The 25,403-nt window shown below is 36.1% G+C and overlaps 1 protein-coding gene across 3 annotated transcripts in view; it reads right to left on the bottom strand.

Moving 5' to 3' along the window:
• Cdh10 (cadherin 10) overlaps positions 1-25,403 on the bottom strand; it is a 197,338-nt gene that overhangs the window by 42,293 nt on the left and 129,642 nt on the right. For all 3 annotated transcript variants that reach the window (XM_006520100.4, NM_001316758.1, NM_009865.3), the window contains exons 3-5: positions 9,635-9,929; positions 7,838-7,957; positions 7,005-7,172 (exon numbers count right to left, since the gene is read on the bottom strand). In XM_006520100.4, the coding sequence (XP_006520163.1) occupies positions 7,005-7,172; positions 7,838-7,957; positions 9,635-9,929 (583 nt within the window). The remainder of the gene's footprint in view (positions 1-7,004; positions 7,173-7,837; positions 7,958-9,634; positions 9,930-25,403) is intronic.

Raw genomic sequence — 25,403 nt, 5'->3', positions numbered from 1 at the left:
GTGCTTTTGGCATTAATCAAAATATAGCACACATGTTTTATCAACTTTTATTTATATACATATGCATAAATCGTGTGTACTTTTGTTTATAATATGAATATATTTTAAATTTATTTGCAGGTGTGTGAACCTTCTCGTAAAAGCCGAGAATCACAGGCAATTGTGAGCCACCACCATGTGAATGTTATCTTGAAAAATTAGTAAAATCTCTTTTTTTGTTGTTTTGTTTTTTGTTTGTTTCTTTGTTTTGTTTTTGTTTGTTTTTCAAGACAGGGTTTCTCTGTGTCGCCCTGGCTGTCCTGGAACTCACTTTGTAGACCTGGCTGGCCTCGAACTCAGAAATCTGCCCGTCTCTGCCTCTCGAGTGCTGGGATTAAAGGTGTGCGCTACCACACCCCGCTAAGTAAAATCTCTTAATCACTGAGCTATCTCTCTAGCAAAAAATGTAGTGAGAGAAATTAAGCTTAGAGAAAATACACAACAAATATGCAGGAGGAGAAAGAGAAAGATAAACTTACCAACATGCAAAGAATTGAGGGTTAGAGACAGCCAAGGGATAGACCTAGGGCTTAATTCACTTTTACTGGATATTAAATAAATGTTATAAATAAATAAATAAATTCTTTACTGGAATAATTTCTTTCTAACTCATGAACCATAAGTACTTAGACAGAAATATAAATGACAAAAAATAAACAGGCAAATATTTAAACATATTTTAGTATATATTAATAAAATCACATTAACTGCACCTAACACAATTACAGTGTTTAAATATGGTTATATTTGTATTTCCTAGATGATCTAAAAGAGAAAGGAGACCCTTTAACTTCATCTTCTTGAAGCATCTTCCTGGAACACACCTGACAGTTGCTCTTGTTAAAGATTACTTGATAACTTTAAATATGCAGATCAGCCTGGGGCCAACATTACCTTGGGACTCTCAGTAGAGGAGAGGTTGACTCTATTTACAAAGTGAAAATCAGCACTTATTAAATCAAATCTCTCTTGTACTAGGCAGGGATTATGACAGTCTCACAGCTCGGTGATGTTCCTGCCTTAAATCTTTATGTACATTATAGAGAAATTCCTTGAAAGGCCGTGCCTACTTATCTGTCAGCCTAAAATATATGGGGAACCCAGAAGTGGTTTCCTCATTTTGTTTCTCTAGCATCAGACAAATACTACCACCAAAACATACATTTCCATTTTCTACCAAAATGCATTGATATTTAGAAATGTTTGAGTGTCATGGATGAAACTGATTAAATAAGTCATAAATTATATAAGTATATCAATCATAAATTAGACATGAGCCTTTAAAGGTAAAATGGCCAAAAGAAGGTAAAGAATGCTTCTAACATGCCAATTTTGGTGAAATAGTTAGATGTACCAAATTTAATTTCAAATTAAGGGGCTTTACATTATGTTTCTTATCTCCCCGAAGTAGAACCATGATCATTTTACAAATTGATTAGTATTAGTTTACAAATTTCAGTTTTCAAATCATAAAATGGGTAGGAAGTTAAAATGTCTATCTCATATAGATAATGAAAAGAATAAAAGAATGCATTTACGGGAATCCACATATGCTGTACAAATGCTCTTTATAATTATTTTATACTGCCATTATGTTTGTTTGTTTTGTTTTGTTTTTTTAACAAAACACATAAGCCATATTTAACCTAATGGGTTAACATCATTAGTCAATAAAGGGAATCAACATAAAACACACATGCATGCTTGCTATTAAATTGTTTCTAGACTCTGAGTGGTTCTGTTACCAAGTGCTAGAGCATCTCAATTTTCTATTGCTAAAGGTAATTTTTAGGAATAGCTAAAACAGAAATATAATGAGATGGTTTTAAAACCTTTCCATGTATTTGCACTACTGCAAAAACAAATCTGTTACATATAACTTTTCTAAATAAAAATTTCCCTCTGAGATACTTTGCTTTTCATTTCTGAACTGATATTAATAAAGTAAGGAACGTCAAGTAACTTGTAGGAAAAGTGGTGCGGTGTGTAATTAATTCAATCATTCAGCTGCCTTCATCACAGAACTGAAAGCTCACATGATAAGCATATCTCTTCCTATTAACCTGTGGTTGTTTATGCAACACCATGTGTATCAAACAAACCTTACAGTTGTGGCATGAGCAATCTTTGGAGTCCACAGTTCCCCCTTCTTAAAAGCTTAGCTAGGATGGTATGACATAAGATAAATTTATGTTAGTAGTCCTTGATTTATCAGTGTAAAATGTGTGCAGAAATACTATAATTCATTTGTATGTGAATGACAGCATGGTTTTGTGAAGACTGGATTCCTAGAATCCTGTGCTCATTATTAAGAAGGATGGGAAAGTATTTGCTTCCTCCATCTTCTGTGTGCGTGGTACCTGCAAGCAGACACTGGTGGTCTTTTTGAATTTTGTGGAACCATTTGCATCACATCCTGGGAAGAGTGGTGTTTTTCATCTCACCCTCTGATGCTTTGTCCTGCTTTCTACCTGAGTCTTATCACTGTCCTGCCACATCTAGTCCCTTCAGAAACTGTATCCAAGTCACAGGCCACATACAGATCACTTAATCAAACAATTAGTCTCTAACGTTGAGCCCTCCTTTCTGCTGCCAACCCCAGAACGTGGAATTGAATGGATTAAAGCATGCACTCTCTAGCATTGAAGAATGCTAAGACCAGCCTCACCTCTGTAGGTAGAACTGGTATCCCTGACTACTTAACTCTGGGCTGCATGCAAATCGACATTAAGACATTTTCACCAGGGTGTTTGCTTGTTTATGTTAAAACCCATTCAGTAACAAAGCCTTTGTCTCAGGTGTTTCTTTATTTTTCTTCCCTTCTTTTTAAATTTTTTTTCTAGTTTGTTCAATGAAGAGATTCCACTATATTAGTCTACAAATCTTGTCTTTTCTTAAAGATTTAAGTGAATGAGGAAATGGAGGGGGAATGGATCTAGAAACAAATTTGGAGGGGAGATGGTGGGAGTGGAGGACAGAGAAACTCTGTTTGGGATATATTGTATGAGAGAAGAATTTATTTTCAATAAAAACTTAAAAGAATTAGGGGGACATAAAGGAAATAAGATGAATAGGCCTGATATAGTCATATGTAAAGTAGGTATAATAGATGCATAAAAATGAATTGAAGCTTAAGTCAAGGAACATTACTGAGTTTATCACTAGCTGAAGAGCAATTGTTATACAGTCTTCACTAACCATAGGCATAATTGGTAATTATAAGGCCATCTTTTTCTTACTGTCCTAATGGCTGTGGATCTCAGCAGGTTTACTGTCTCTTCATTGTATCATCACATGGACCTACGTGAATAGCAGCTTTCAATCTCAGAAAAGCACAGAATTAGGGGGATAAGGAAACTCTGAAAGGGAGGAAGTCCCCATCCATAAAGAATGTGTGCTATGTTTTCATGGCTTCTAAAGACACTTGTGTGTCTTTGTCCTTTAGTTGTAATGCAGTTCAGGAAAAAGTAACGTATATGGTCAAAAAGCCAAACCGCCAAATTTGGTGCATTGTTATTTTCTGAAGTCATTTGGTGACGCACAGAGAAATCTGTCTATATAAATGAATTTGTAATTTTGTTTAAGAAAGAAATTGTGTTACCTAATGTTAAATGCTGAATTTGATTTATAAAATTTAAGAGGAGTTTTAAGTTTTATCTGACTTCTATATTTAATGATAGCAACCAAGTAACTTACAAATAAGCATTAGTAAACACATGTCTATACCAACTACCAACGCTGCATAGACACTGAATTATTTAATCTTACATCATCACTCTATAAAGAGTACACTACAACCCAGTGTTACTGATGATAATGAGAAATATAGAGGTCAGTTTAATTTACCACAGTCGAAAGCTACTAAGTGAATTACATCATTGAGACTCATGCAGGGTTTGTTCTTGAGCTGTCCAGAAATCAAACCACTACACAAGCCAGGAACCCTCAAAACGTCACAGACTGGAAATGCAGTTAACCTAAATAGATTAAACCTAAGTGGGGCAAGGTTCATAAAAGACTTAGCGGAAAACAGTTTTACATATCCCAGTAAGTGTTATATTGGTTCCACACTTTAAATATAATATTAGATTAAAGAAAATAGTGTATTTAAAACAGATTTCTCAATGTTTTAAACATGACAAAAAGAATTTTGTAAAGATGAAATCAAGGAGGAGTGGGTGTAGGGGAGAGGGGAGATGAGGGAATGCTAAAAAGAGTGGAGGGAGGGGAAACTGAGGTTGCATGGATTGTGTGAAAGAAAAATCTCTTTTCAATTCAAAGAATACCCATGTGGTATATTTTTATCTATTATTTTTATTGTTTTGGTTTGCACAGTAGTTTCTATTTTACAGAGTTTGCTGAATATTTTTCCCCTTGCTTTATTCACTGGGGAAAATATTAAGGTAGTAAAATATATATGCATTACATATATGACAGTCTTGAGGTTTCAGTGATTTTGCTATACATGTAGGGTTGGATGCTTAGTTCAGCAAATCTCTGTTGCTAATAACAGTGTATTGTAAATGTGTATTTAACCTTGGCTCAATTGATGAATGGAGAATATAATACTGAGTTATTATGACCCAATAAATAAGTCAATAAGTAAGATGTTATGGTGTCAAGTAAAATTTTTCATTAGAAAACTAAGTATATGCAGCTTTTTTTTCCAGTTTCTACTAATATAGTGACATTTATTGTTGCCACATTACTGTGTTATATTTTGTGTACTAAGCTTCATGGGCCAGTCATGGATTGCAAGTGAATAAAGGCAAATAAATGTGTATTGAACAAAGGACTTACAAGGAAAACACAATGAACTAAATGTGGGTTTATTGATCATATTCACTTGGAAATGTCTGAGTTTTTTCATTCAACTAGCATTTATCAATTACTTTATTGAATGTACTATTCAAAACCAAAATTTTATTTAAAATTGCTGAGAACTTTAAACTTGATACTATTCCAAATTGGCTTATGTTACTGATAAAGCATCTTTTGTTCAGTGGTTGAAATATAGCTTTTATTAGATATGGTTCATGCCTCTCAATCTGCATGTTCATTTTCTTAGATTTATATATTTTATCTTCTGTGTGTGTGATGTTTAGCTTGCATGTATGTATGTGCAACCCATGCATGCCTGGTACCCTCAAAGGCTGGAAGAGGGCATCAGATGCCTTGTGACTGGAACGGTCAATTGTGAGTCACCAAGTGGGTGTTGGTAAACAAGCCTAGGTCCTTTGTACGGGCAACAAGTGCTCTTATTGACTCAGCCATCTCTCCAGCTCAACTTGCCCATTATCTTGACAACAGACTCAAGATGTTAGCTCACGAATACACGTTGAATGTGAAATTTAAATTTTACATTTCATTAACTAGTGTGGCTATTATTAAAATTTTCAAAGAAAAGCATTACTATACTAAGGATTACTATAGACTTCTTTCTTGATGAATATCACTATGTTAAGGTAAAATATGACTATTTGAAAAGGGGGTACATGGATGTCCTCTTTTGCATATGATTACGGATTAAAAACAACAACTTCTTCAAAACCTCAAGTCTGATGGCATGTAAATTAAATGCCTAAATATAATCACACATATAATAAAGACATACACACATACACGATACATACAGACATATGACAAGCAGGTTCAAATAGTTCTGTCTGATTTTATGAGCATTCAACACAGATCATTTTAAATAAATCAATCCTAGCTTTGCACTACTGACAAGACAATCTAGGTTAAAAGCACAGAAAGGACTGCAGCCCTTCTTATAGAGAATTAAGCGACGATAAGACATTAGAAATCTCCCCAAGCAACATCTGTATAAAGTTACAAATATGATTTTAAAAACCTGTGTAATCCCAAATTTATTTTATCACAAAGGAATTGAAGCTAAGGTCAAAAGTAAAATGTGATAACTGTGAGTAGAGGAAAATTAAGAATAGACATCATGGCTAGCCCTAGAAAAATAAGAGTTCTCGCTACAGAGAATTGATTCAGCAGGTTGTATTCATATGTTGATTACTTCTTTCTGTATCCATGCAACAGTGGCTAAAGGGGATGCCTTGAATGTAAGGATTGTTGGACATTGGAGGGGTGGGCGAGAGGTGTAGAAGATGTGGCAAGGATATAATTATATTTACAATTCTTTTTAGAATTGAAGATAATAGGTTAGAGTAGAGATCACACTGGAATGTGATTCTTTCTGCTTGATTCTTTACAACTCTAAATTCTGTCTTGAAGTGGAGGAACTAGTGAAAGAGATGAAACTATGTAGAGGCCTCAAGAGTCCAGTAGCATCCCTGTCATCAGGTCCGTGTTCCACACATATAATCTACCAAGTTTTTGTAAGAAGTGAAAGTAAATAGATGGCCTATACCATCATTATCTAGTCAGAAGATAATGGCTCTTAACTGATCAGTAATTAATTCTTAATTGATTCTGAAATTTTGTCGAATTAATTAAAGATTCCTTTATCTATATGTGGACTAGAAATATTAAATATTTTATGAGGTCTGCCTTTCCACATGTAGTGATAGAAAATCTAATTTACATTACTTCCCAAAGTTCTGACTTCATTGGCATTTATAGTTCGAGTTCTTATGATTCGATGTTTTATTAAAATTTTTATATTCAACTTAGGACCTTACTTATTAATATCTAAGTAGAGAAAAATAGTCATTATAAATTATTAACTTTATAAATGAGGGTATTAATTTTACTGGATTAAACAGTTATTGGGTAATTGGTACACATTTTGTGTGGGAGGAAGGGAGTAGTTAAGATTCAGAGTCCCCAACTCTGTAAGAGATTTTCCAAAATTACTTAATTTTACCATTTAAGGAAAGATGGCTAGTAAACTGTCACAGTGTGTTTAATTAGCTAATTGGTAATTTGTTAAGTCTGTACTTTTACTCTAGATCTTATGCTCTGCAGAATAATGATAAAAGCACACTTACTCTGGGGGAAGCGAGGTGGATTGTCGTTGACATCTGTCAGAGTGATGTTCACTGTGGTGGTTCCAGACAAACCCCCCATCTGGCCGCCCATATCCTTGGCTTGAATAACCACCTGGTACTGTTCTTTGTTCTCTCGGTTCATATTTGGCAGAGCTGTTCTGATGATACCTTGGGGAAAATACAAATGCTGGGTCATCTCACTGTGTGGTACCTACCAATTTAATCAATTATCAGTTATATATATATATATATATATATATATATATATATATATATATATATATACACACACATATATCTCCAAATCATATATATATGTGTATATATATATATATATATATATTATGAAACTAATTTCATGTCAATCCTCAGTGTTTGTTTTGCTTGCTATCTCCTAGTAGTATCATATGCCCTAGAGTACGCTAAACATATAAAATCTCAAACATATCTATTTCTATTAGCTCAATCACTTACATATTTAAGATTTTAACTATATAACACTCAGGTTGAACATAGATCTTAGTAAGTGACAAGATTCATGTAGAAACACAAAGACCTCCATCCTCAGCTACCAAATAATGGCAGCAAGGTCCTGCTAACCCAGCTGGGGAGTGGGGTGGGATGCACAGCAGAAGGGTTTCTGGGATCTACTGTTGTTTAGACAAATTGTTGGCGTTTAGGTTCATGTTCTGTAAAAACAACACGTATATCTACTGAAAATTATACCTTATGTCCCACTCCCAATGCTTAGTATTTATTTTTGTTCTCCACCTTATACTTGCAAAGATCACAAACATGGTAACTTCGGCAAACAGCAATCCACTGCTCCTGACCTGTTTCTGGTTCCACAGAGAAATAAGGCTGCCCTTGAAGGATGCTGTAAATGACTCTGGCGCTGTTTCCATAGGAAGGGTCATCGGCATCTGTAGCTGTGACTTGCACCACAGAAGTACCTGAAGTATCCAAATTCAGCTTAGTTCTGCACAGTACCAGAAGGAGGAGCAAAAGTGCTTGTTTTCATTGAAGACTTGAGTGACTTTTGACTTTAAAAATGACCACTTTAAGGAACTGTTAGATACAGTTTGGTGATAGATATAGATAAAGGCATACAGTGTTGCAAAGGAATCTGAAATTCAACTTAGCAATTATTATTTAACCAAAAAGTGAATGCTTATGGACAAAATATCTAATGCTGCAGTACTTCACAACATAACAAACATGGTCCCTTTATAAACATGAAGACCTGGTATTATTAAAATGAATTTTCAAATACTAGACTTGTTTTGAGTAAAGGACATATCTAAATCTCAAAGGAGTAAGTATAATCTTTCTTCCCTTGCACTAATTAACTCTAAAAATAATTTGCATCTGCGCTAGAATACAATTTCGTGAATAGATTGAATTCCAAATTTAGAAACAATCCAAGATGACCCCATGTTCCCAGAACTAGTAAGATATGTCTAACATGGTTCAGGATATCTATGGGCTTTATGTTTGATAACCAACAAAAGTCCTTGGTGTTTAGCAAACTGCAATAACAATCCCTGAACAAATGTTTTGAGAGATGCATGAATTTGATATTAATATAAAATACCAAGTCTTACTATTTAATAAATAATTTTATTAATTTACTCAAATTCATACACATTTGGAGAGTTTATTTTTTATGAAACCGAAGCATATCTTATTCTAAATATGTTATTAAGCTTTGCTAAAATTTAGACATATTATCAGTAACTATTTAACAAAAATCAAGCATCTATATTATGTCATCAATATATGACATTGTTAACATTAAAACTACTTAATTTTCTTAAACGTTATACTGTTTTATCTTTTACTTTATGTATTTCACAGTCCAATATTGTTATTCTGTCCCATTATGTGAAGTTTCAGTGGGCTTACTTAAGTATGAGAATGATCACAGAAATTTTATATGAAAATATTTTAGTACAAGGATCTTCCTATATTAACAAAATGATCCAATCAAAACTTTTACTGGAATATGTTAATAATCTAAATAAAATCTTCTGATAAACTGTGACTAGCATTCACAAGTGAAACCATTTCTTACCCCTGGTACTCTCTGTACCAGTCTATGATCTATAGCTCTAACTGATGCTCTTAAGGATCTCTACCTGCAGTTTTCCATTGGAGAATTCAAACAAAATTTTTAAAGAAGTATAGGAGGGTATGCACCAGTCATGTGCATATACTATGCTACTTATATTACTGAATATTCAGATTCTGTAAGGGACCCAGTATCTGGTCCATCGTGGAAAGCAGAAGACAATTATAATTATAAGATATTTGGCTTTAGGGTCACACAGGGTAGTTGTAAAAGTTAATATAATAAGTTTCATTTTTGTCATTTCTACTGAAATTTAGAGGTATTTTCTGGATTACTGGACAAGTCTACTTAATGTGCTGTGAAATCTGCAAATCCACAAGTCATGTAAAATGCAATAATATTTCTGTTTTTACTCATTGCTTCCTTACGAAAATATATATGCATTTTTTGGGTGGGGAATAAAAAAAGTGATTTAAGTTAATTAAACACAATATTGCAAGAATAATTTGAAATAACTTTTATGGTTTTCATACATCACAAATGTTCTAACTGCACTTACCTACAACAGACATTTCAGGAACACTGGCTGTATAAATTTCTTCTGGGAATGTAGGCTCATTGTCATTGATATCATGGATTTTGATCACAAATTCTGACTCTGGTTCTACTGGCCTCAGAGTTCTTCTGTTAATAGCTTGTGCACGTAGAGTATAAAAGGCCTTTTCTTCTCTATCAATTCTTCTTGTGGCATGAATATCACCTGTTTTCTCATCAATAATAAAAAGAGTACCAGCTCCGTCTCCAGACAAAATATATTTGAGCGATCCATCTCCTTTATCTTGGTCTGAATGAAGCTGGAGGAAATAAAAATGAACATATCCATGATGATGACTAAAGATGCACAGGATTAAAAGTACTCAAAGATGGCCCTTCAAGTCCCATCACAAATAACAGGGTCAGTAATCTCAGGGCTGTGAATCAGAACAGAGTAGCTCCTATCATACCCAAGGACCAGCAAGATCATGTAGCTTCATATAGCATTGTGAATTCCACCCCCCCCCAAAAAAAGCAAAACTCAAAATTGTAATTAAATTCCCTCTTCCTGCTTTGTACATATCTCTCCTTATAAACAAATAAATCCTAATAAAAGCATCAGCCATGAAGGTGTTGTACCTTCAATGTATTCTAGAATGTGAGGTTATTTTACTATTATATTTTACAGGAAATTCAGCTCAGATCAACTTATTTTTGGTTGAATTTCTTCTTTGTAATTTATAGCATCATAGGATTTATGTCTTTCGGGAATATATGAGGCAGACTTCAAATGTGGAGATAATAAACATAATATTTGGTTGCATGCAAAGTTGACTTCTACCCTGCAAATATTTGTAGGTCTCAGAACAGCGTATAGATGTCAATGTAACACATATATACATATATACTAAATAATAAGTAATATAAAATAAAGCAGGTACTAATATTGTACCTTGTCAAGCTATCTTCTTAAAATCTTCAAAGAGGCAAGACTGTGACACCAAACCTTTCAGAATTATTTCAACAGAGTTGTATTTGGAATCGTGTGTACATACCAGTCTAGTGTACAAGTTACTGCAGCTGAACTAGGGACCCAAGAATTCCTGTATCATAAGAAAATTCTACCTGAACTCCTTTTCAAAGGTATCCTTAAAGCAAGCCAGCCAGGTATGGAAATGCATGGATCAGTAAGTTACGCCTTTGGGAGTCTGAACAGGAAACCCTTCTAGGACAAAGAAGTAAATTCTAGGTTGTTGACTCTGGGGTAGTAATGGGTCCCAAGCATCTTCCAGATAATATGGCAGTTTCCAGGGCTAACATCTTATTTTGGGATTCTTATCTTGTAGAAGGAACATGTTGACAACTTAAGAGAAATTACTTTGAAATGAGCAGGATTATAACTATAGCCATTAGTATCATATATGCAATTATTACAGTTTCAATATATGTAATAAAATGTAAATTTTAAACTTAATAATATACTTTCTTGTGTTGCTTTCTTAATTTCTATAGATCATGGCCTACAGATTTCATATACAAGGGGGAAGTGAATGGTGGGGAAGGAACTTTAACTGGGAGAGCGATGGGACTGCAGGACTGAGAAGAGGTGGGGGAACAATAAGTAACTGTAAGGATGCTTTTCAAAAGCCATATGGACTGTATCTTGTGTATTCTATATGTTTTTTAAATTTTTTATTATTTATTTTTTTATTTTATTTATTTATTTTTTTTGGCTAAGAAAATTATTAGTGGGTGCATACCATGCATGTCCTTTTGGGTCTGTGTTACCTCACTCAGGATGATATTTTCTAGTTCTATCCATTTGCCTGCAAAAGACTCAACATGCAAAGTGCACAACTGAGGACACCTCAGTCCCACTTGGGAGAGAAAAGAAACCAATCACAAGTGGGGAGAGAGGGAGGGATTTGGGATAGAAAGTGGATTGTGTGGGGGAGGCAGTGGGGGGTAGAGGGGAACCTGATCTGGTATTGGGTGAGAGAAAAGGAATGAAGCCCTGAGTCCCAGCAAAAAGAATGTAAACAGGCAACTTCAGGAAATAGGAGGTTGGGGGGAACCCCTAGAATGCACAAGAGACCTGGCAGGTAAGAAACTCCCAAGACTCACAAGGAGGGACCTTCCATGAAATGCTCTACAGTAAGGAGAGGGATCTTATAGAGCCCACCTCCAGCAGGAAGACAGGACATCAAGTGAGGGGATGGGGTTGCCATCCCAGTCACAACTCTGACCCATAACCCTTTCTGAAAAAATTACAGGAATGGAAATGGAGAGGAGCCTGAGGAAAACAAGGTCCAGCAACAGGCCCAAAGTAGGATCCATCTCTATGGGAGGTCCCAAGGCCTGACACTATTACTGAGGCTATGAAGCGCTAACAAAAAGGGATCTATTATGACTGCCCTCTGAAAGACTCAAGAAGCAGCTGAAAGAGTCAGATGAAGATATTTGCACCCAACCAACGGAAAGAAGAAGCTGACCCCTGTTGTTGAATTAGGGAAGGCTAAAAGAACCTGAGGAGAGGGCGATCCTGTAGGAGGCCCAGCAGTCTTAATTAATCTGGACACCTGAGATGTTTCAAATCCTGGACCACCAACCAGTCAGCATACACCAGCTGATATGATGCCCCCAACACACATACAGTAAAGGACTTCCAGCTTTGTGCTCATTCAGAGATTATCACCTAATCCTCAAGAGGCTGGTAGCCCCAGGGAGTTTAGAGGTCAGGTGGAGTGGGGGGGTGGAGACATCCACGTGGAGACAGGGTGGGGTGGGAAGGAGGTATGGGATGTGGAGCAGTCAGAGGATGGATAGGGGGATGGGGAATGGAATATGGAGTGTAATAAATGAATTACAAATAAAATTAAATTTAAAACATAGCCCATATGGAAACTTACTATTTTGAAGGCTTCATTCTTGGGTATATTCATATAAAATATCTAATTAGAGTTACCCTATACAGGGGATTGTTCATTGTAGAAGTCACCACTTGCCAAATTAAAAGCCCAGTGTCTGGTGTGTGATAACTCCTAAGGTCTTTGTCAGAAATGTCCTAGAGATTTACAAAGCAAGAAAAGCTAGTCATGGTGCTCTTAGTTCTCCAATGAGAACTTTGTAGTAGTGTTTATTGCTGAAGACAATGCACAGATTTCTTATAGGACAGTTTGAATCCCAGCTGTTACAGAACTTCTTCCCCGCTGGCTAACAGTCATAAGGAAGGTCCTGTGCAGGCTTCTAAAGGGGAGTAACATGAACAACTTTGCAATGCTCTAAAGCTTGTGAACAGAAATAACATCCAAAGCGGCAAGATTGTGTCCATGGATGCAGCATTGGCATCAATCATAGGATGGTAATCAACCATTTCTGATTAAATTTAAGACCTGCTCCCCAGAACAAAAAACAAAACAAAACAAATGCCCAGGATGGCAAATCTAACCAAAAACCCATGGTTGAGGTGCTCATAGGCTCAGGGGTGATCCTAACACTTAGTTTGTTAAATGGATACAGTGTCAAATTGCTCTCTAAATTCATTTGTTTCTATGCACAGATTAGTGAAGCTCTCAGATTTAATCAGAAAAGTCTATCTACAGAGGATGGTGGTTAATGGAGACACACATAACTCTAAAACCTACGGACAATAAGTGATGGGGGAGAGCTCAGCCACAAGTGAGACATCGTACCACACCATCTCCTCAAAGATGAGGTGGCCTCTCAGAAGAAGAGTGAGGTTTTAAGCAGACAGAGAAACCAGAGAAAAATATTGTCTTCTGGATCTCTGCACACATGAATGCAAGGCAGATATGGATGCTATTGCACAGCCTGTAAAAGATCGGGCCCTTTAATAACATAAAATGGTGTTGGAAGTGGTTCATGAGCTTCCACTATTAACTGAGCAGCTACAGTTAATGGTCTTTAGTAGAGGGAGTTTAAGCTTCTTTAAGGGTGATGGCTTCTGGTAGATCATGTTTGCATAGCATCCACACGACAAACTCAGTCATCTGCCTAGCCCCCAAAGTCAGTAAATGAGCATAAATATAACCAAAAGTGAATATATTTATATAGGATTGTATTGCTAGTTACAGCTACATTTACAAAAATGGTTTACTTTTTTGTTATATCATATGCTCATTAGAATTTAGCAATAAGCTCTGTATATACCTCCATTCTCAATTTAAAACAAACAATTAATCCTTACTGGTATAATGGTTAATGGTATCTGAAACGTGTGGGTCCTTTAGAGAGAAAAGAAGTTGGGGAACAAAGAGCTATTTATTGAGCTATTTATATAGCTATTTGAAAGCAAGAATGCAAGAGAAGTACACTCAGGAAGTATCAGTTGTTAAACAAGAAACTCAGATTCCAAGAATCCCTCTCAAGCAATCAACCGATTGATGGTTATTAGTATCTAAAATTGTTCCTGATTTCTCAGAAACTCTCAAATTATACACATTTGCAACCCTGTGGTCATCTTACAAGTGGCAGCTCTAAGCATTACACATTTCTTATTCAGTCTGAGAAACATAACCCAGTGCTCTTGGTGTTATCAATCCTTTGACCAGACAGTACTGCGGTTCACAGTAGACAATTCAGGTTTTATTTGCTATTCATTCAATTACTTTGATTTGAGTCTTCTACATAGTCAGATGCTTTTAGAAGCAAATGCAAAATTCCACCTGTATTCTATGGAAGACCCAAGTGATATGTGCAAAGCAAATACAGAGAAAACTCTTTAAACAGCTCATAGGCGTGAATGTGTATCTGTTTAAGCATGTAATATCTAAGCTACCAGATGAGGTCTGAATACAGCTTGGAAACTTAAGCCTCCCTTTTAAAAATTGTGTATCTTAGGACAATGTTGAATACAGAGCATAGAACAGAGGTGCAGGGATATATCAAGCACGAAGGTAATGATTCAAAATGGTTCTGCTACTCGAATCAGTTAAGTAGGCAAAAGGAAAGCTTTTGAGGTTGTACATTTATACAGTGGGATTTGAATTTTTATAAATCTGAAGTTAGGATAAAAATCACAGCTGGGTTTATACCTTCACTTAAGACTACAGAGTGAAAATTAAATCTTGTAATTGGACCACATACTGTGAGAGTTTCTGCTGGATTCAAAAATTGAACATGGTAGCAGCAAACCTAAATGAGGCGGCTGCAAGTCAGACGGTGGTTTTAAGAACCAGAAAATGAAAAGATGTCTACTTTGTCCAAAAAGGATATAATTAAGAGAAGCAATTGACAGCTACGAATGTAGCACTTTACATGTTAAGAAGCTGCACATTGAATACGTGTTTTCTTCAAAAATCAGACTTTACAATAGAGATGAATTACTTAAAAAAAAAAAGTCCTATCTAACAGAGCAGAAGAACTGAACATGACTGAACACTAAAACTGGAATAAAGATAAAGATGAAGGTGAGTAGGGCTGTAATACTTGCTTATGGTAAAAAAAAAAATATTCAGACATACTCAAATGAAATAGACAGGCTTAGATGTGCGATTTTGTTTCAGCTGATGTATTGTACTTCCTGAGATATGGGTAATTAACTCACTTCATAGATAAAACTCATAAATTGATTAATTGGAATGATGGTAGACTCATAGGCCCCATTATTTGATGAAGCACTACAGGCTATCGATTGATTCTGTGGTGAGGAGTTCTGTACCCACTGTTGGGTCTTCTATTATCTACCTTCTAATTGATATATTGGTGGCAATGTTTTTAATTAGAGTCAGAAAAAACTAAACAAAACCATTCAGCTAGTTCCTATCTAGTCTTCCCATGTTCAAGTGTCTTATTTTTAGGTTTTCATACAAGTAGGGTTTTTATTGTTTATTTTCATTGACATACATTCATATCAACTATAATTTGCTGTTGAACAATTGTACATAAGTTTACAATGCATACTACCACTTTCCCTGCCAAGCAACCATTACCTTTGAGTCATCCTTTTCACCACAGCCCCTCATTCTCATTTTTAAGTCTACTGATTTTGTTTTATGACCTATTGGATTTTTCCAGACTCTCTGCTTGACCTGAGGTTTGCAAATATCCTATGGAGCTTAGAAGTCTATAGTGTTTCATCAAAGGATGGGGCCTATGAGTCCACTATCATTCCATGACTGTTGATGGGGCCATGGTTGTGTGGGTCCAGAGTGAACAACTGATCAGCTGAGAGTTAATGGCTACAGCAGTTAGTACTGAGTCTAGAGGGCAGCATTAAGCAGCCTCGTTAATTAGTTCACTTTATGTGTGTAATTTCTCCACATTCTCCCTGGTATTGCTTCTTTGCTTTAATAATATACTTCAGATAAAACACTATTGCACATACCAACCTATTTACTAAGATGGGACATTAGTTATTTCTTTATAACTATTGCTTTTTCAGTGTTCTACTTTTTATAAATATTTAATGTATATGTTATTATAAATTAACTTATTTAATTTAGTTGAATCAAGTCATGTATTTATGATGCAAAGAGATGGGGTCAATTAATCATCTGCTCAAAAATGTGTAGCATCAACTGTCAAAGAAAAAGTATTTACATGGATTCGTGTTTTGCTATTCTATTACATGAGACAAAGTTTTCTTTCTTTTTTATTTATTAATAATTTTATTCTTTTACATTTCAAATGTTATCCCCCTTTCTGGTCTTCCCTCCACAAATCCCTCACACCATTCTCTTCCCCTTCACCTTCATGAGGGTGCTTCCCCACCCACTCACCACACACTCCTGCCCCTCTAGCATTCCCTTCTTTTGGGCATCAGGCCTCCACAGGACCAAGTGCCTCACCTCCCACTGATGCCAGACAAGGCATTTCTCTGCTACATATGTATCTAGAGCCATAGACAGGCCCATGTACATAAACTACCCTTTGGTTGGTAGTTTAGTACCTGGGAGCTCTGAAGGGCACAGTTTTAGTGTATGTGCTATCGAAGAGAGCACATAAAATTTTATTTCAACACACACACAGACACACAAACACACACACACAGAAAAAGAAAAAGGAAAGGAAAGGAAAGGAAAGGAAAGGAAAGGAAAGGAAAGGAAAGGAAAGGAAAGGAAAGGAAAGGAAAGGAAAGGGAAAGAGAAAGAGAAAGAGAAAAAGAGATTCTTGTGGCTTTAGCTCTGCAGTAACACCTGTTTTCCGGTGTGAAACATTTGGCCACAAATCTTTAAGAAGAGTTTTATGTTAATACTGACCTTTCCTTTCCTTGAGGAAAGCCTATTAAAAATTCACAACCTGCTGTGCTCCTTGTAAATTCCCCAGCAGATAAAGGACATGGCAGGACACATGACAACTAATGAAAATAGGACAACAGCTTCTGTACTGCACGTTTAAAAGTCATCTCCATGTTTCTTAACTTTCTCACTTAGAAAAGTTTAATTAAAAGCTATTATTGCTCTTGTCTGTATTGAACAGTTTTAATATTTTAAATGTAAGCAAGCTGTAGAGGTTAAAGAAAATTCTCAAACAAAATTTGAAGAATGCTTGGCATGTTTAAATGTAGTGTACTTCTGATGTAGTCATGCATTCATCTTAAGTTTGTATGAAATGAGCTTTGTAACACAAAAGAGATGTGGGAACAGACCTTGTTTCAAAACACCTTTTTCATGTAAGCTTTAGGAAGGTAAATGTTTGTCACACAAGATACATTTCAGGATAGGTATTGTGTTGGTGGAAATTGAGTTTGTTCAGTCTATTATAATCAAGACCCATGGGTTGGGTTGCTTCCAAACAAAAGAAAGAATTTAAGTTCTAGTTTGGTATCATGTCTTTCATGACTTATTTCCTGCTTAGGCTCACATTTCTAAAAATTTGGTTCTTAGATGATGGCTGTGGAACCTGTAGGAGTTGCCTCTTCACTGGACAAAGTACATCAACTAGGGGCCTTCTCTGAGGGTTGAATGCATTGCTACCACTTTCCACTTGGCTCTCTGAATCTTTGCTATGGTTGAAGATGAGTTCTCAGCTTCCTCCTTCATCTGCCAAGCATTCTTCCTCCCATGCATCGCCCTCCATTTCTCTTGAAGGAACCACAGCAAATCATCTTTATCAAGAATTTTGGATCATTTTCTTACAGTGGCAGTGAAAAGATAGCTGATACTCATGGGAAGTCAACGATCACTGTGTCAGATTCCTCATTGTCCATGCGCGTTTTCTTCCTTGAGGATGTTAGCGACTTCTAGCTGCCTTTCTAGACTGTACAGAAAGAGGCGGCTTTTGTTTAGGACTTGAAGGGAGGAACATTGAGTTGTGTGTAGAGAGTTTCTGTGACCTTTTTAATCACCGTGACAAAGCACTTACGATTCGTGACACTTCACGCAATGCTATAAAGTACAAATTTACAGTTTTCTGAGACATGAGGCAGAAATTAGCTATACACCTCTAAAAACATTAAAAATCTAGTTATGTGCCACCAGTGTACAAATGGTGGGATAGTGTATACAGTAGAATAGCAACAAAGCATTGCAATGGACTAAAACTAAAATCTAGAACAGAACATTAAATCTTGTGGCTATGGTGACATGTCCAACATCTGAATCGAAGGTTGGCATGAGGTAGTTTTAGCCAGTCTGGTCATCATCCAATTATTAGTAGTCCATTGTAGTCTAGCTTGCCTTTCGTTTGACTGTATCTACTCATTGTCTTGTGCTTTTCTCCCTTTTTTGGCAGACTTTTTATGTTCCTGACATTTCCAATGAGCTAGAGTTTCTGTTCAATCTTTGGATTCAACCCAGATTCGTGCATTATCTTCACAGTGATTCCTATTGTTACATGCATTCCCTAGCCTGCCTTTAAAGTTTGAGTCTAAGGTACCATGAAGCAACACTTTTAACATTATGTGTGTTTCCAGTCTGATCAGGACATGAATACTGTTTGCTGCCAGATGCAGTGCTAGCTTCATTTCCTTAGAACATATTTCAATCCCTTTCTGAGTGCTTTGGGTAGAAGTCATAGAGAATAGGATTATAGGCTACAACTTCCTTTATAAGCCTCTGTGGGCAGATCGCTGTGGAGCTCTATAACTTCTAATTAAGTATAGATTTTTCATACCCTTGAGCCTGACATGGGAAGGGCTTCACAACATTCTGAAATGTCCCTGTCCCATTGTGGTGTTGTAAATCACTTGGCTTCCACTAAGAAACCCAAATCTCTTCAGCAGCCACCGTTTTCTTGGTCATAAGTTTTCATGTGCTTCATTAACTGCAAAGACATATTTTGAAACTTTTGTACTCTGAATTTTATTCACATGCTATTGTAAGTTTTATAAAATCCAAATAACTATTATGAGTATAGTCTCAGAGATAGATGATAATAAAATTAACTCCACCTTCAAAATCTGTTTCTTACAATGCCTTACTTAGGACATGGATACCGAGTGCACAAGTTTGTTAGCACAGTATAACTTGAATAGCCTGGTCCACTTCCCTGTAGAATATTTGTTCTCGTTTGAAACAAGAGTAGTATTTCTTGTTTACATTTTATTATAGTAGTCTTCTAAAGTCCCTGGAATCACTCGCTAATCACTGTATATATATATGTGTGTGTGTTTGTGTGTGTGTGTGTGTGTGTGTGTGTGTGTGTATATATATAGATATATACATAGATATATATATATTGATTTTATCTTAGCTTTCATTTCAAAACCTTTCAAACTTCTTACATATTTTCTTTTTTTCATTTATTTTTATTTTTATTAGATATTTCCTTTACTTACATTTCAAATGTTATCCCCTTTCCTGCTTTCCCCGCCAAAAATCCTCTATCCTCTCCCCCTCCCCCGATCCCCAACCCACTCACTCCTGCTTCCTTGTCCTTGGATTACCCTATAATGGGGCATAGAACCTTCACAGGACAAGGGCTCTCCTCCCACTGATCTAACTGCTTCAGCAACTACCTGACAGATACACCTCATGTGTAGTTCATGAAACTTCTAGACACTTCTCCAACCAATGAAGTTGAAAATCATCAGTAAATATCACAAGAATTTTACTGTCTATGACCAAGGCACATCCCTAAGATCCTTCCTTCTAACATCATCAACTTGGTAGTAAGAAATTAAAAATGTCAATTTTAGAGAAAATATACCTTTGGAGCATAGCATGTCCTACCTATCAGTTTCACCTATCAATTTCAGGTCACTTTTTACTTTTAAGTAAATCAATAAATAAGCAAATTTTACATAAAACAATACTTTAGATGGAATTTAACTAATTAAAGAAATTAGAACAATAAGTTTATCAAATAATATTTAAAAAGTGAGAATTATTAATGATATTCCAATAAAAGAGAAGGAATTAAGAAAAACCAATTATACTATTCCTCTTCTGGAACTCTTTACTACTCTGAATAGGTGATCATACTTCAGATACTGATAATTGTTTGTATTTGACTCCATTTCAGTGACGGAGGAAAGAAAGTGGAGATCAGAATGAATCTGTAACAGACTGGATCTCTTAAAGAAATGTAATTAGTTAACCAACAGAAATACTGTTTCAATATCAGTCTCTCTCGTCTCTCGTCTCTCGTCTCTCGTCTCTCTCTCTCTCTCTCTCTCTCTCTCTTCCCCCTCTCTCTTTCCCTATCTCTATGTGTGTGTTTGCATCTCCCTCAATGTTTGTGTATATGTAAGTGTGTGTGTGTGCAAGTGTGCACGCACTAACTTCAAATATCAGAAACTATTGAGTAATTTCTCTAAAATACTTTGCTAATTTTATGCTCTGTTTCCATTCAAACAACAGGAATAATTTGTATTTATTTAAAAAAAAAACAGTCATGTGACAAAAATGCCATGCTGTGGAGGAGGTGTCATCAACATTGACATAATGCTCTAGCTGCTCCAGAAAGTAACACTGCAGCAAAATCAAAACTGAATCGGTGACTCAAAGAGGCCCATTTGCATACAATAAACAGATAAAGGTGATCTAGCATGAGAACCAAGCTGAAAACATGGACAGGCCTGTAAACATCTGCTCAGACATAAGTAGTCAGTTATCTGTGTTGGTTGGGGCTGGGAAGTGAACGGAATAAAAGGTGAAAAACCCTGATGAACAATGTGGTTTGTTAGCAACATAAGACAAAAAAATGATCCACTGTGTGTAGTTGCTCCTTCCAGAGAGGCTATGTAAATAAATTGGTACAGGAATGCAAAGATCAGTTTGTAAATATCAATTAAACAATTCGCTCATAAGTAGAAATAAAAATGAGAGATAGGAGCAGCGATTACGATCACAAAATGACTACAATGGATTTTAGACACACTGTATGTATTGTATTTAGACTGATTATCACATTACTGAACAATTCTTGGGGCTGGAGGCAGAATGAATATGAAGGATTTAGGTGTTAGACAATGAAGTATTTTTAAGTCAGTGTTTTGAGGGTGTGGTGACCATTAACAAAGCATCAAAAAATATCATTGGTTTGTCACTATGAAAACATGTCATAGAGATCTCCTCAAAACAAAATCAACCAACCAACCAACCAAACAGAAACACCAAAAGCAAAACAAAACAAAACTGTTTTGTTTGGACTTTAGAGCTAGGGAATGCTAACGTTTGAATTGTTAAATTAAGCCCATTACAATTATGAGTATGATACAGGAGATTTGAGGTCTCCCTTTGAAACCATTAAGAATTATTCAAAGTCTGCTGGTAAGCTTTAGAAATACTAGATGTGGTAGAATGGATGAAAGATGTGGAAAGCCCTGAAGGAGGTCACAGAAGAAATATTCCTCTTTTACAGTGAGGTGCTTCGCTCTAAGGCAGAAAAATAAACGTAGAGTTTTCCCATTAAACAATTGCGCAAACCTTCCAAACTGGTTGGCTTAGTTATTAACTAGACATAGCCTAGAGTCACCAAAGAGAATTTCAGCAAGGGGATTATCCATATCAGGTCAGCCTACAGGCATTTGTATGGAAAATTGTATTAATTATTAATTGATATAAAAAGCCAAACCCACTGAGTGTGACTCCATTTTTAGACAGATATTTTTGCCTTGTTTAAGAAGGCTAGCAAAGCATGAGCTTGTGAGTGACCCAGTGGGGGAACATCCATCCAATGTGTCTGATCAAGCTACTGTTTAAATTACTTCCCACTTCCCCCAATGATGGACTGTCACCAGAAAGTGTAAGGCAAACCAACCCCTTCATCTTCTAAGTGTGAACAAACAGAGGAACAAAAGCAGCAACTACGAAAACCAAATATATGTAACATAAATAACAGACTGGATTTGATAGCAGGGAGTGTTTTGTTGTTGCTGCCCTTGTTGTTTTGGTTTTTGTAATTTTTAGTAGCGAGTTTTTAAGATACTAGAAGAAACGTCCTGTGATGGACCTTGCGGCTCATACTGGTACGAGACTAAATCAGAGATGTTGCTTTAATGTCCCTCCCCCTCTATACACTACACACAGCTTTACAGGAAATTAAACTATAGTGAGAGGAAAACTTGAAAGGAAACCACAGGAGCGAGGCTAGAGAGTGTGGCACTCATGGTTGGGGTTTATGCAAATATTTCTTTAATTTAATTCCTCCACATCAAATTGAAGAGAGCACAGTGCTTCAGGGCTATAACGGTTTTGGAGAGTGAGGTTACAGAGTTTTTATGTGAAGCTCTGGTTTCTAAAGTGTATAAAGACACTTTTCCACTGGAAGCCACAGAGTATCAAATGCATAACATGACAACCCAGGGAACAAGCCAGAGTATCTCATTCTCCTGGTATTATAAAGGAAATAAAATAGGAAAAATGTTTACATACACAGAGTCACTGTTTGTACTTTTGTTGTGAGACCCTAAGAGAAACTGGAAAAAAAAAAGGAATGTTAATGCTATTCTAGGAACAGCTAACATATGCCTGTGATATGTACATAAAAATAATGTAGTCTGTGAATTGTATCTTGGGTATTCTAAGTTTCTGGGCTAATATCCACTTATCAGTGGATGCACACTATGAGTTTTCTTTTGTGATTGGGTTACCTCACTCAGGATATTTTCTACTTCCATCCATTTGCCTAAGAATTTCATAAATTCATTGTTTTTAATAGCCGAATAGTACTTCATTGTGTAAATGTACCACATTTTGTGTATCCATTCCTTCATTGAGGGACATCTGGGCTCTTTCCAGCTTCTGACTATTATAAATAAGGCTGCTATGAACATATTGGGACATGTATCCAATCCTTCTTAGAAGGGGGGAACAAAATATCCATAGGAGGAGATACAGAGACAAAGTATGGAGCAGAGACTGAAGAAAAGGCCATTCAGAGATTGCCTTACTTGGGGATTCATCTCATATACAGTCACCAAACCCAGACACTATTGTGGATTCCAACAAGTGCTCGCTAACAGGAACCTGATATGGCTGTCTCCTGAGAGGCTCTTCCAGTGCCTGACAAATACAGAAGTGGATGCTCTCAGCCAACCATTAGATTGAGCACAGAGTCCCCAATGGAGGAACTAGAGAAAGGACCCAGTGAAGTGGTTTGCAGCCCCAGAGGAGGAACAACAATATGAACCAACCAGTACCTCCACAGCTCACAGGGACCAACAAAAGAGTACACATGGAGAGACCCATGGCTCCAGTCACATATGTAGCAGAGGGTGGCCTTGTCGGTCATCAGTGAGAGGAGAGGCCCTTAGTCCTGAGAAGGCTCGATGCCCCAGTGTAGGGGAATGCCAGGACAGGAAAGCAGGAGTGGGTGGGTTGGTGAGCAGGGGGAAGAGAGAGGGTATGGGATTTTTCCAAGGGGAAACTATGAAAAAGATTTGAAATGTAAATAAAGGAAATACCTAATAAAATAAAATAAACAATGTAAAGTGCAACATGAGGAACTACAGAGATTCTCTGACATATAGTCTTAAATTATTTAATTAAAAATTATTTTTGCCAGGCATAGTGGCGCATGCCTTTAATCCCAGCACTTGGGAGGCAGAGGCAGGTGGATTTCAGAGTTCGAGGCCAGCCTGGTCTACAAAGTGAGTTCCAGGACAGCCAGGGCTATACAGAGAAACCATGTTCCATAAAACCAAATATATATATATATATATTCAATTTATTGTGTTTTTCACAATAAAAAGAATTGTGAATTACTTCAGGAAAGGGACGGGGCTCCACTCATCAATCTCTATATATCTGTATCTTATATATCTATAAATTCATTGAGGTAAGATACTTATTCTCCATACTTGTCAGACATATCTTTAATGGCTCTCCTTAATTTATCCACCTTTTTTATCTGCATTTATCTGTCAAAAATCTTATGTATGTCTTATTACCAAAAGAGGTGGAATTGTCAGTCTGCGTTGTTTAGAAGTTTTATCTCTTGTCTTCTGTACCCAAATTCCACTTTTTAATGTGTGTAGACATGTATGTCTATAAATTTTCACATGCTATATGTAACTTGCAAATTATAGAGAATATATATATATACATATACATATATATATAAATAATTTTAAAACCTTTAAATATTTTGAACTACATTCCAATATTTTCTAAAGATATTAGCACTTCCTCTTTGCTGCGACTATTCATACTAGATAGCACACACTTATTTATTACTAGAAATAAATTGGGATCAAAGTCAAATCTTGTAAGTGTGTTTTAAGAGGAGGAAAAATGAATATATCTTAGGTTATTTGTTTAAAAATGCATGAAAATTTTATATTAAATAAAGTCATCAAAATGACATGGTGAAAATCAGGAATAGTTATTATGTTAAAACTATAATTTTGCATTAAGAATATCTTATTCTCTCCTGGAACAGAGGGCATGGCTGGAAGACCATCAATGTGAAGCTAATCTCAGCACATCTCAAGAAGTTCACAAAGGAACAGAGAGGTAGAGTGAGAGAGATGTAGGAAGGGAGGAGAGACAGCATGGTATTATTCATTTCTAAGTTTCAGTTTAGTATAAATTTTCACTACTTGGAATATGATATATGCATGGTTTTTAATTAGTAAATATATAAAATAAAGCTTTTAGAAATAGAAATACAAATGTAGATATTTTTCTTTGCAACAGGAAAAAAGTTGTTGGATTATCTTCGAAGTAGCATTATTACATCAGTAAATTCATGTCACCATTTCCAATATCAACTTGCAGAATATCCAAATAGTGCCAAGAATTATAAAGGAAAGAATGAAATAAATGCCAGTGCCTGGCAAATACAGAAGTGGATGCTCATAGTCATCTATTGGATGGAACACAGGGCCCCCAATGGAGGAGTTAGAAAAAGTACCCAAGGAGCTAAAGGGGTCTGCAACCCTATAGGTAGAACAATATGAACTAAGCAGTACCCCCAGAGATCGTGTCTCTAGCTGCATATGTAGCAGAAGATGGCCTAGTGGGCCATCATTGGGGAGAGAGGCCCCTTGGTCTTGCAAACTTTATATGCCTCAGTACAGGGGAATGCCAGGACCAAGAAGTGGGAGTGGGTGGATAGGGAAGCAGAAAAGGGGTAGGGTATAGGGGACTTTCGGGATAGCATTTGAAATGTAAATGAAGAAAGTATATGATAAAAAATTGAAAAAGAAAGAAAAATAATAATAAATAAAATGTAATTTTATTATAACTCAATTATGTAAAGATAATAAGAATTAAAATATAAGGAAGGGAATTATGGAAGCTTCCTAAAATATAATCATACATGTGTAAGAAGAAATTAAGTGGAGTGACTCTTTAACCAGGTGACAATAACTCAATTAGATATCACATGCTAGCAAATAAAATCGTCAGTGCTGGGAATGAATAGCTTGAATTTTTGAATAGTTT

This window comes from Mus musculus, chromosome 15, assembly GCF_000001635.26.
Source record: "Mus musculus strain C57BL/6J chromosome 15, GRCm38.p6 C57BL/6J".
NCBI classification, from domain to species: Eukaryota; Metazoa; Chordata; class Mammalia; order Rodentia; family Muridae; genus Mus; species Mus musculus.
The sequence above is the reverse complement of the archived record's forward strand: the minus strand, read 5'-3'. Positions and strand labels throughout refer to the sequence as shown.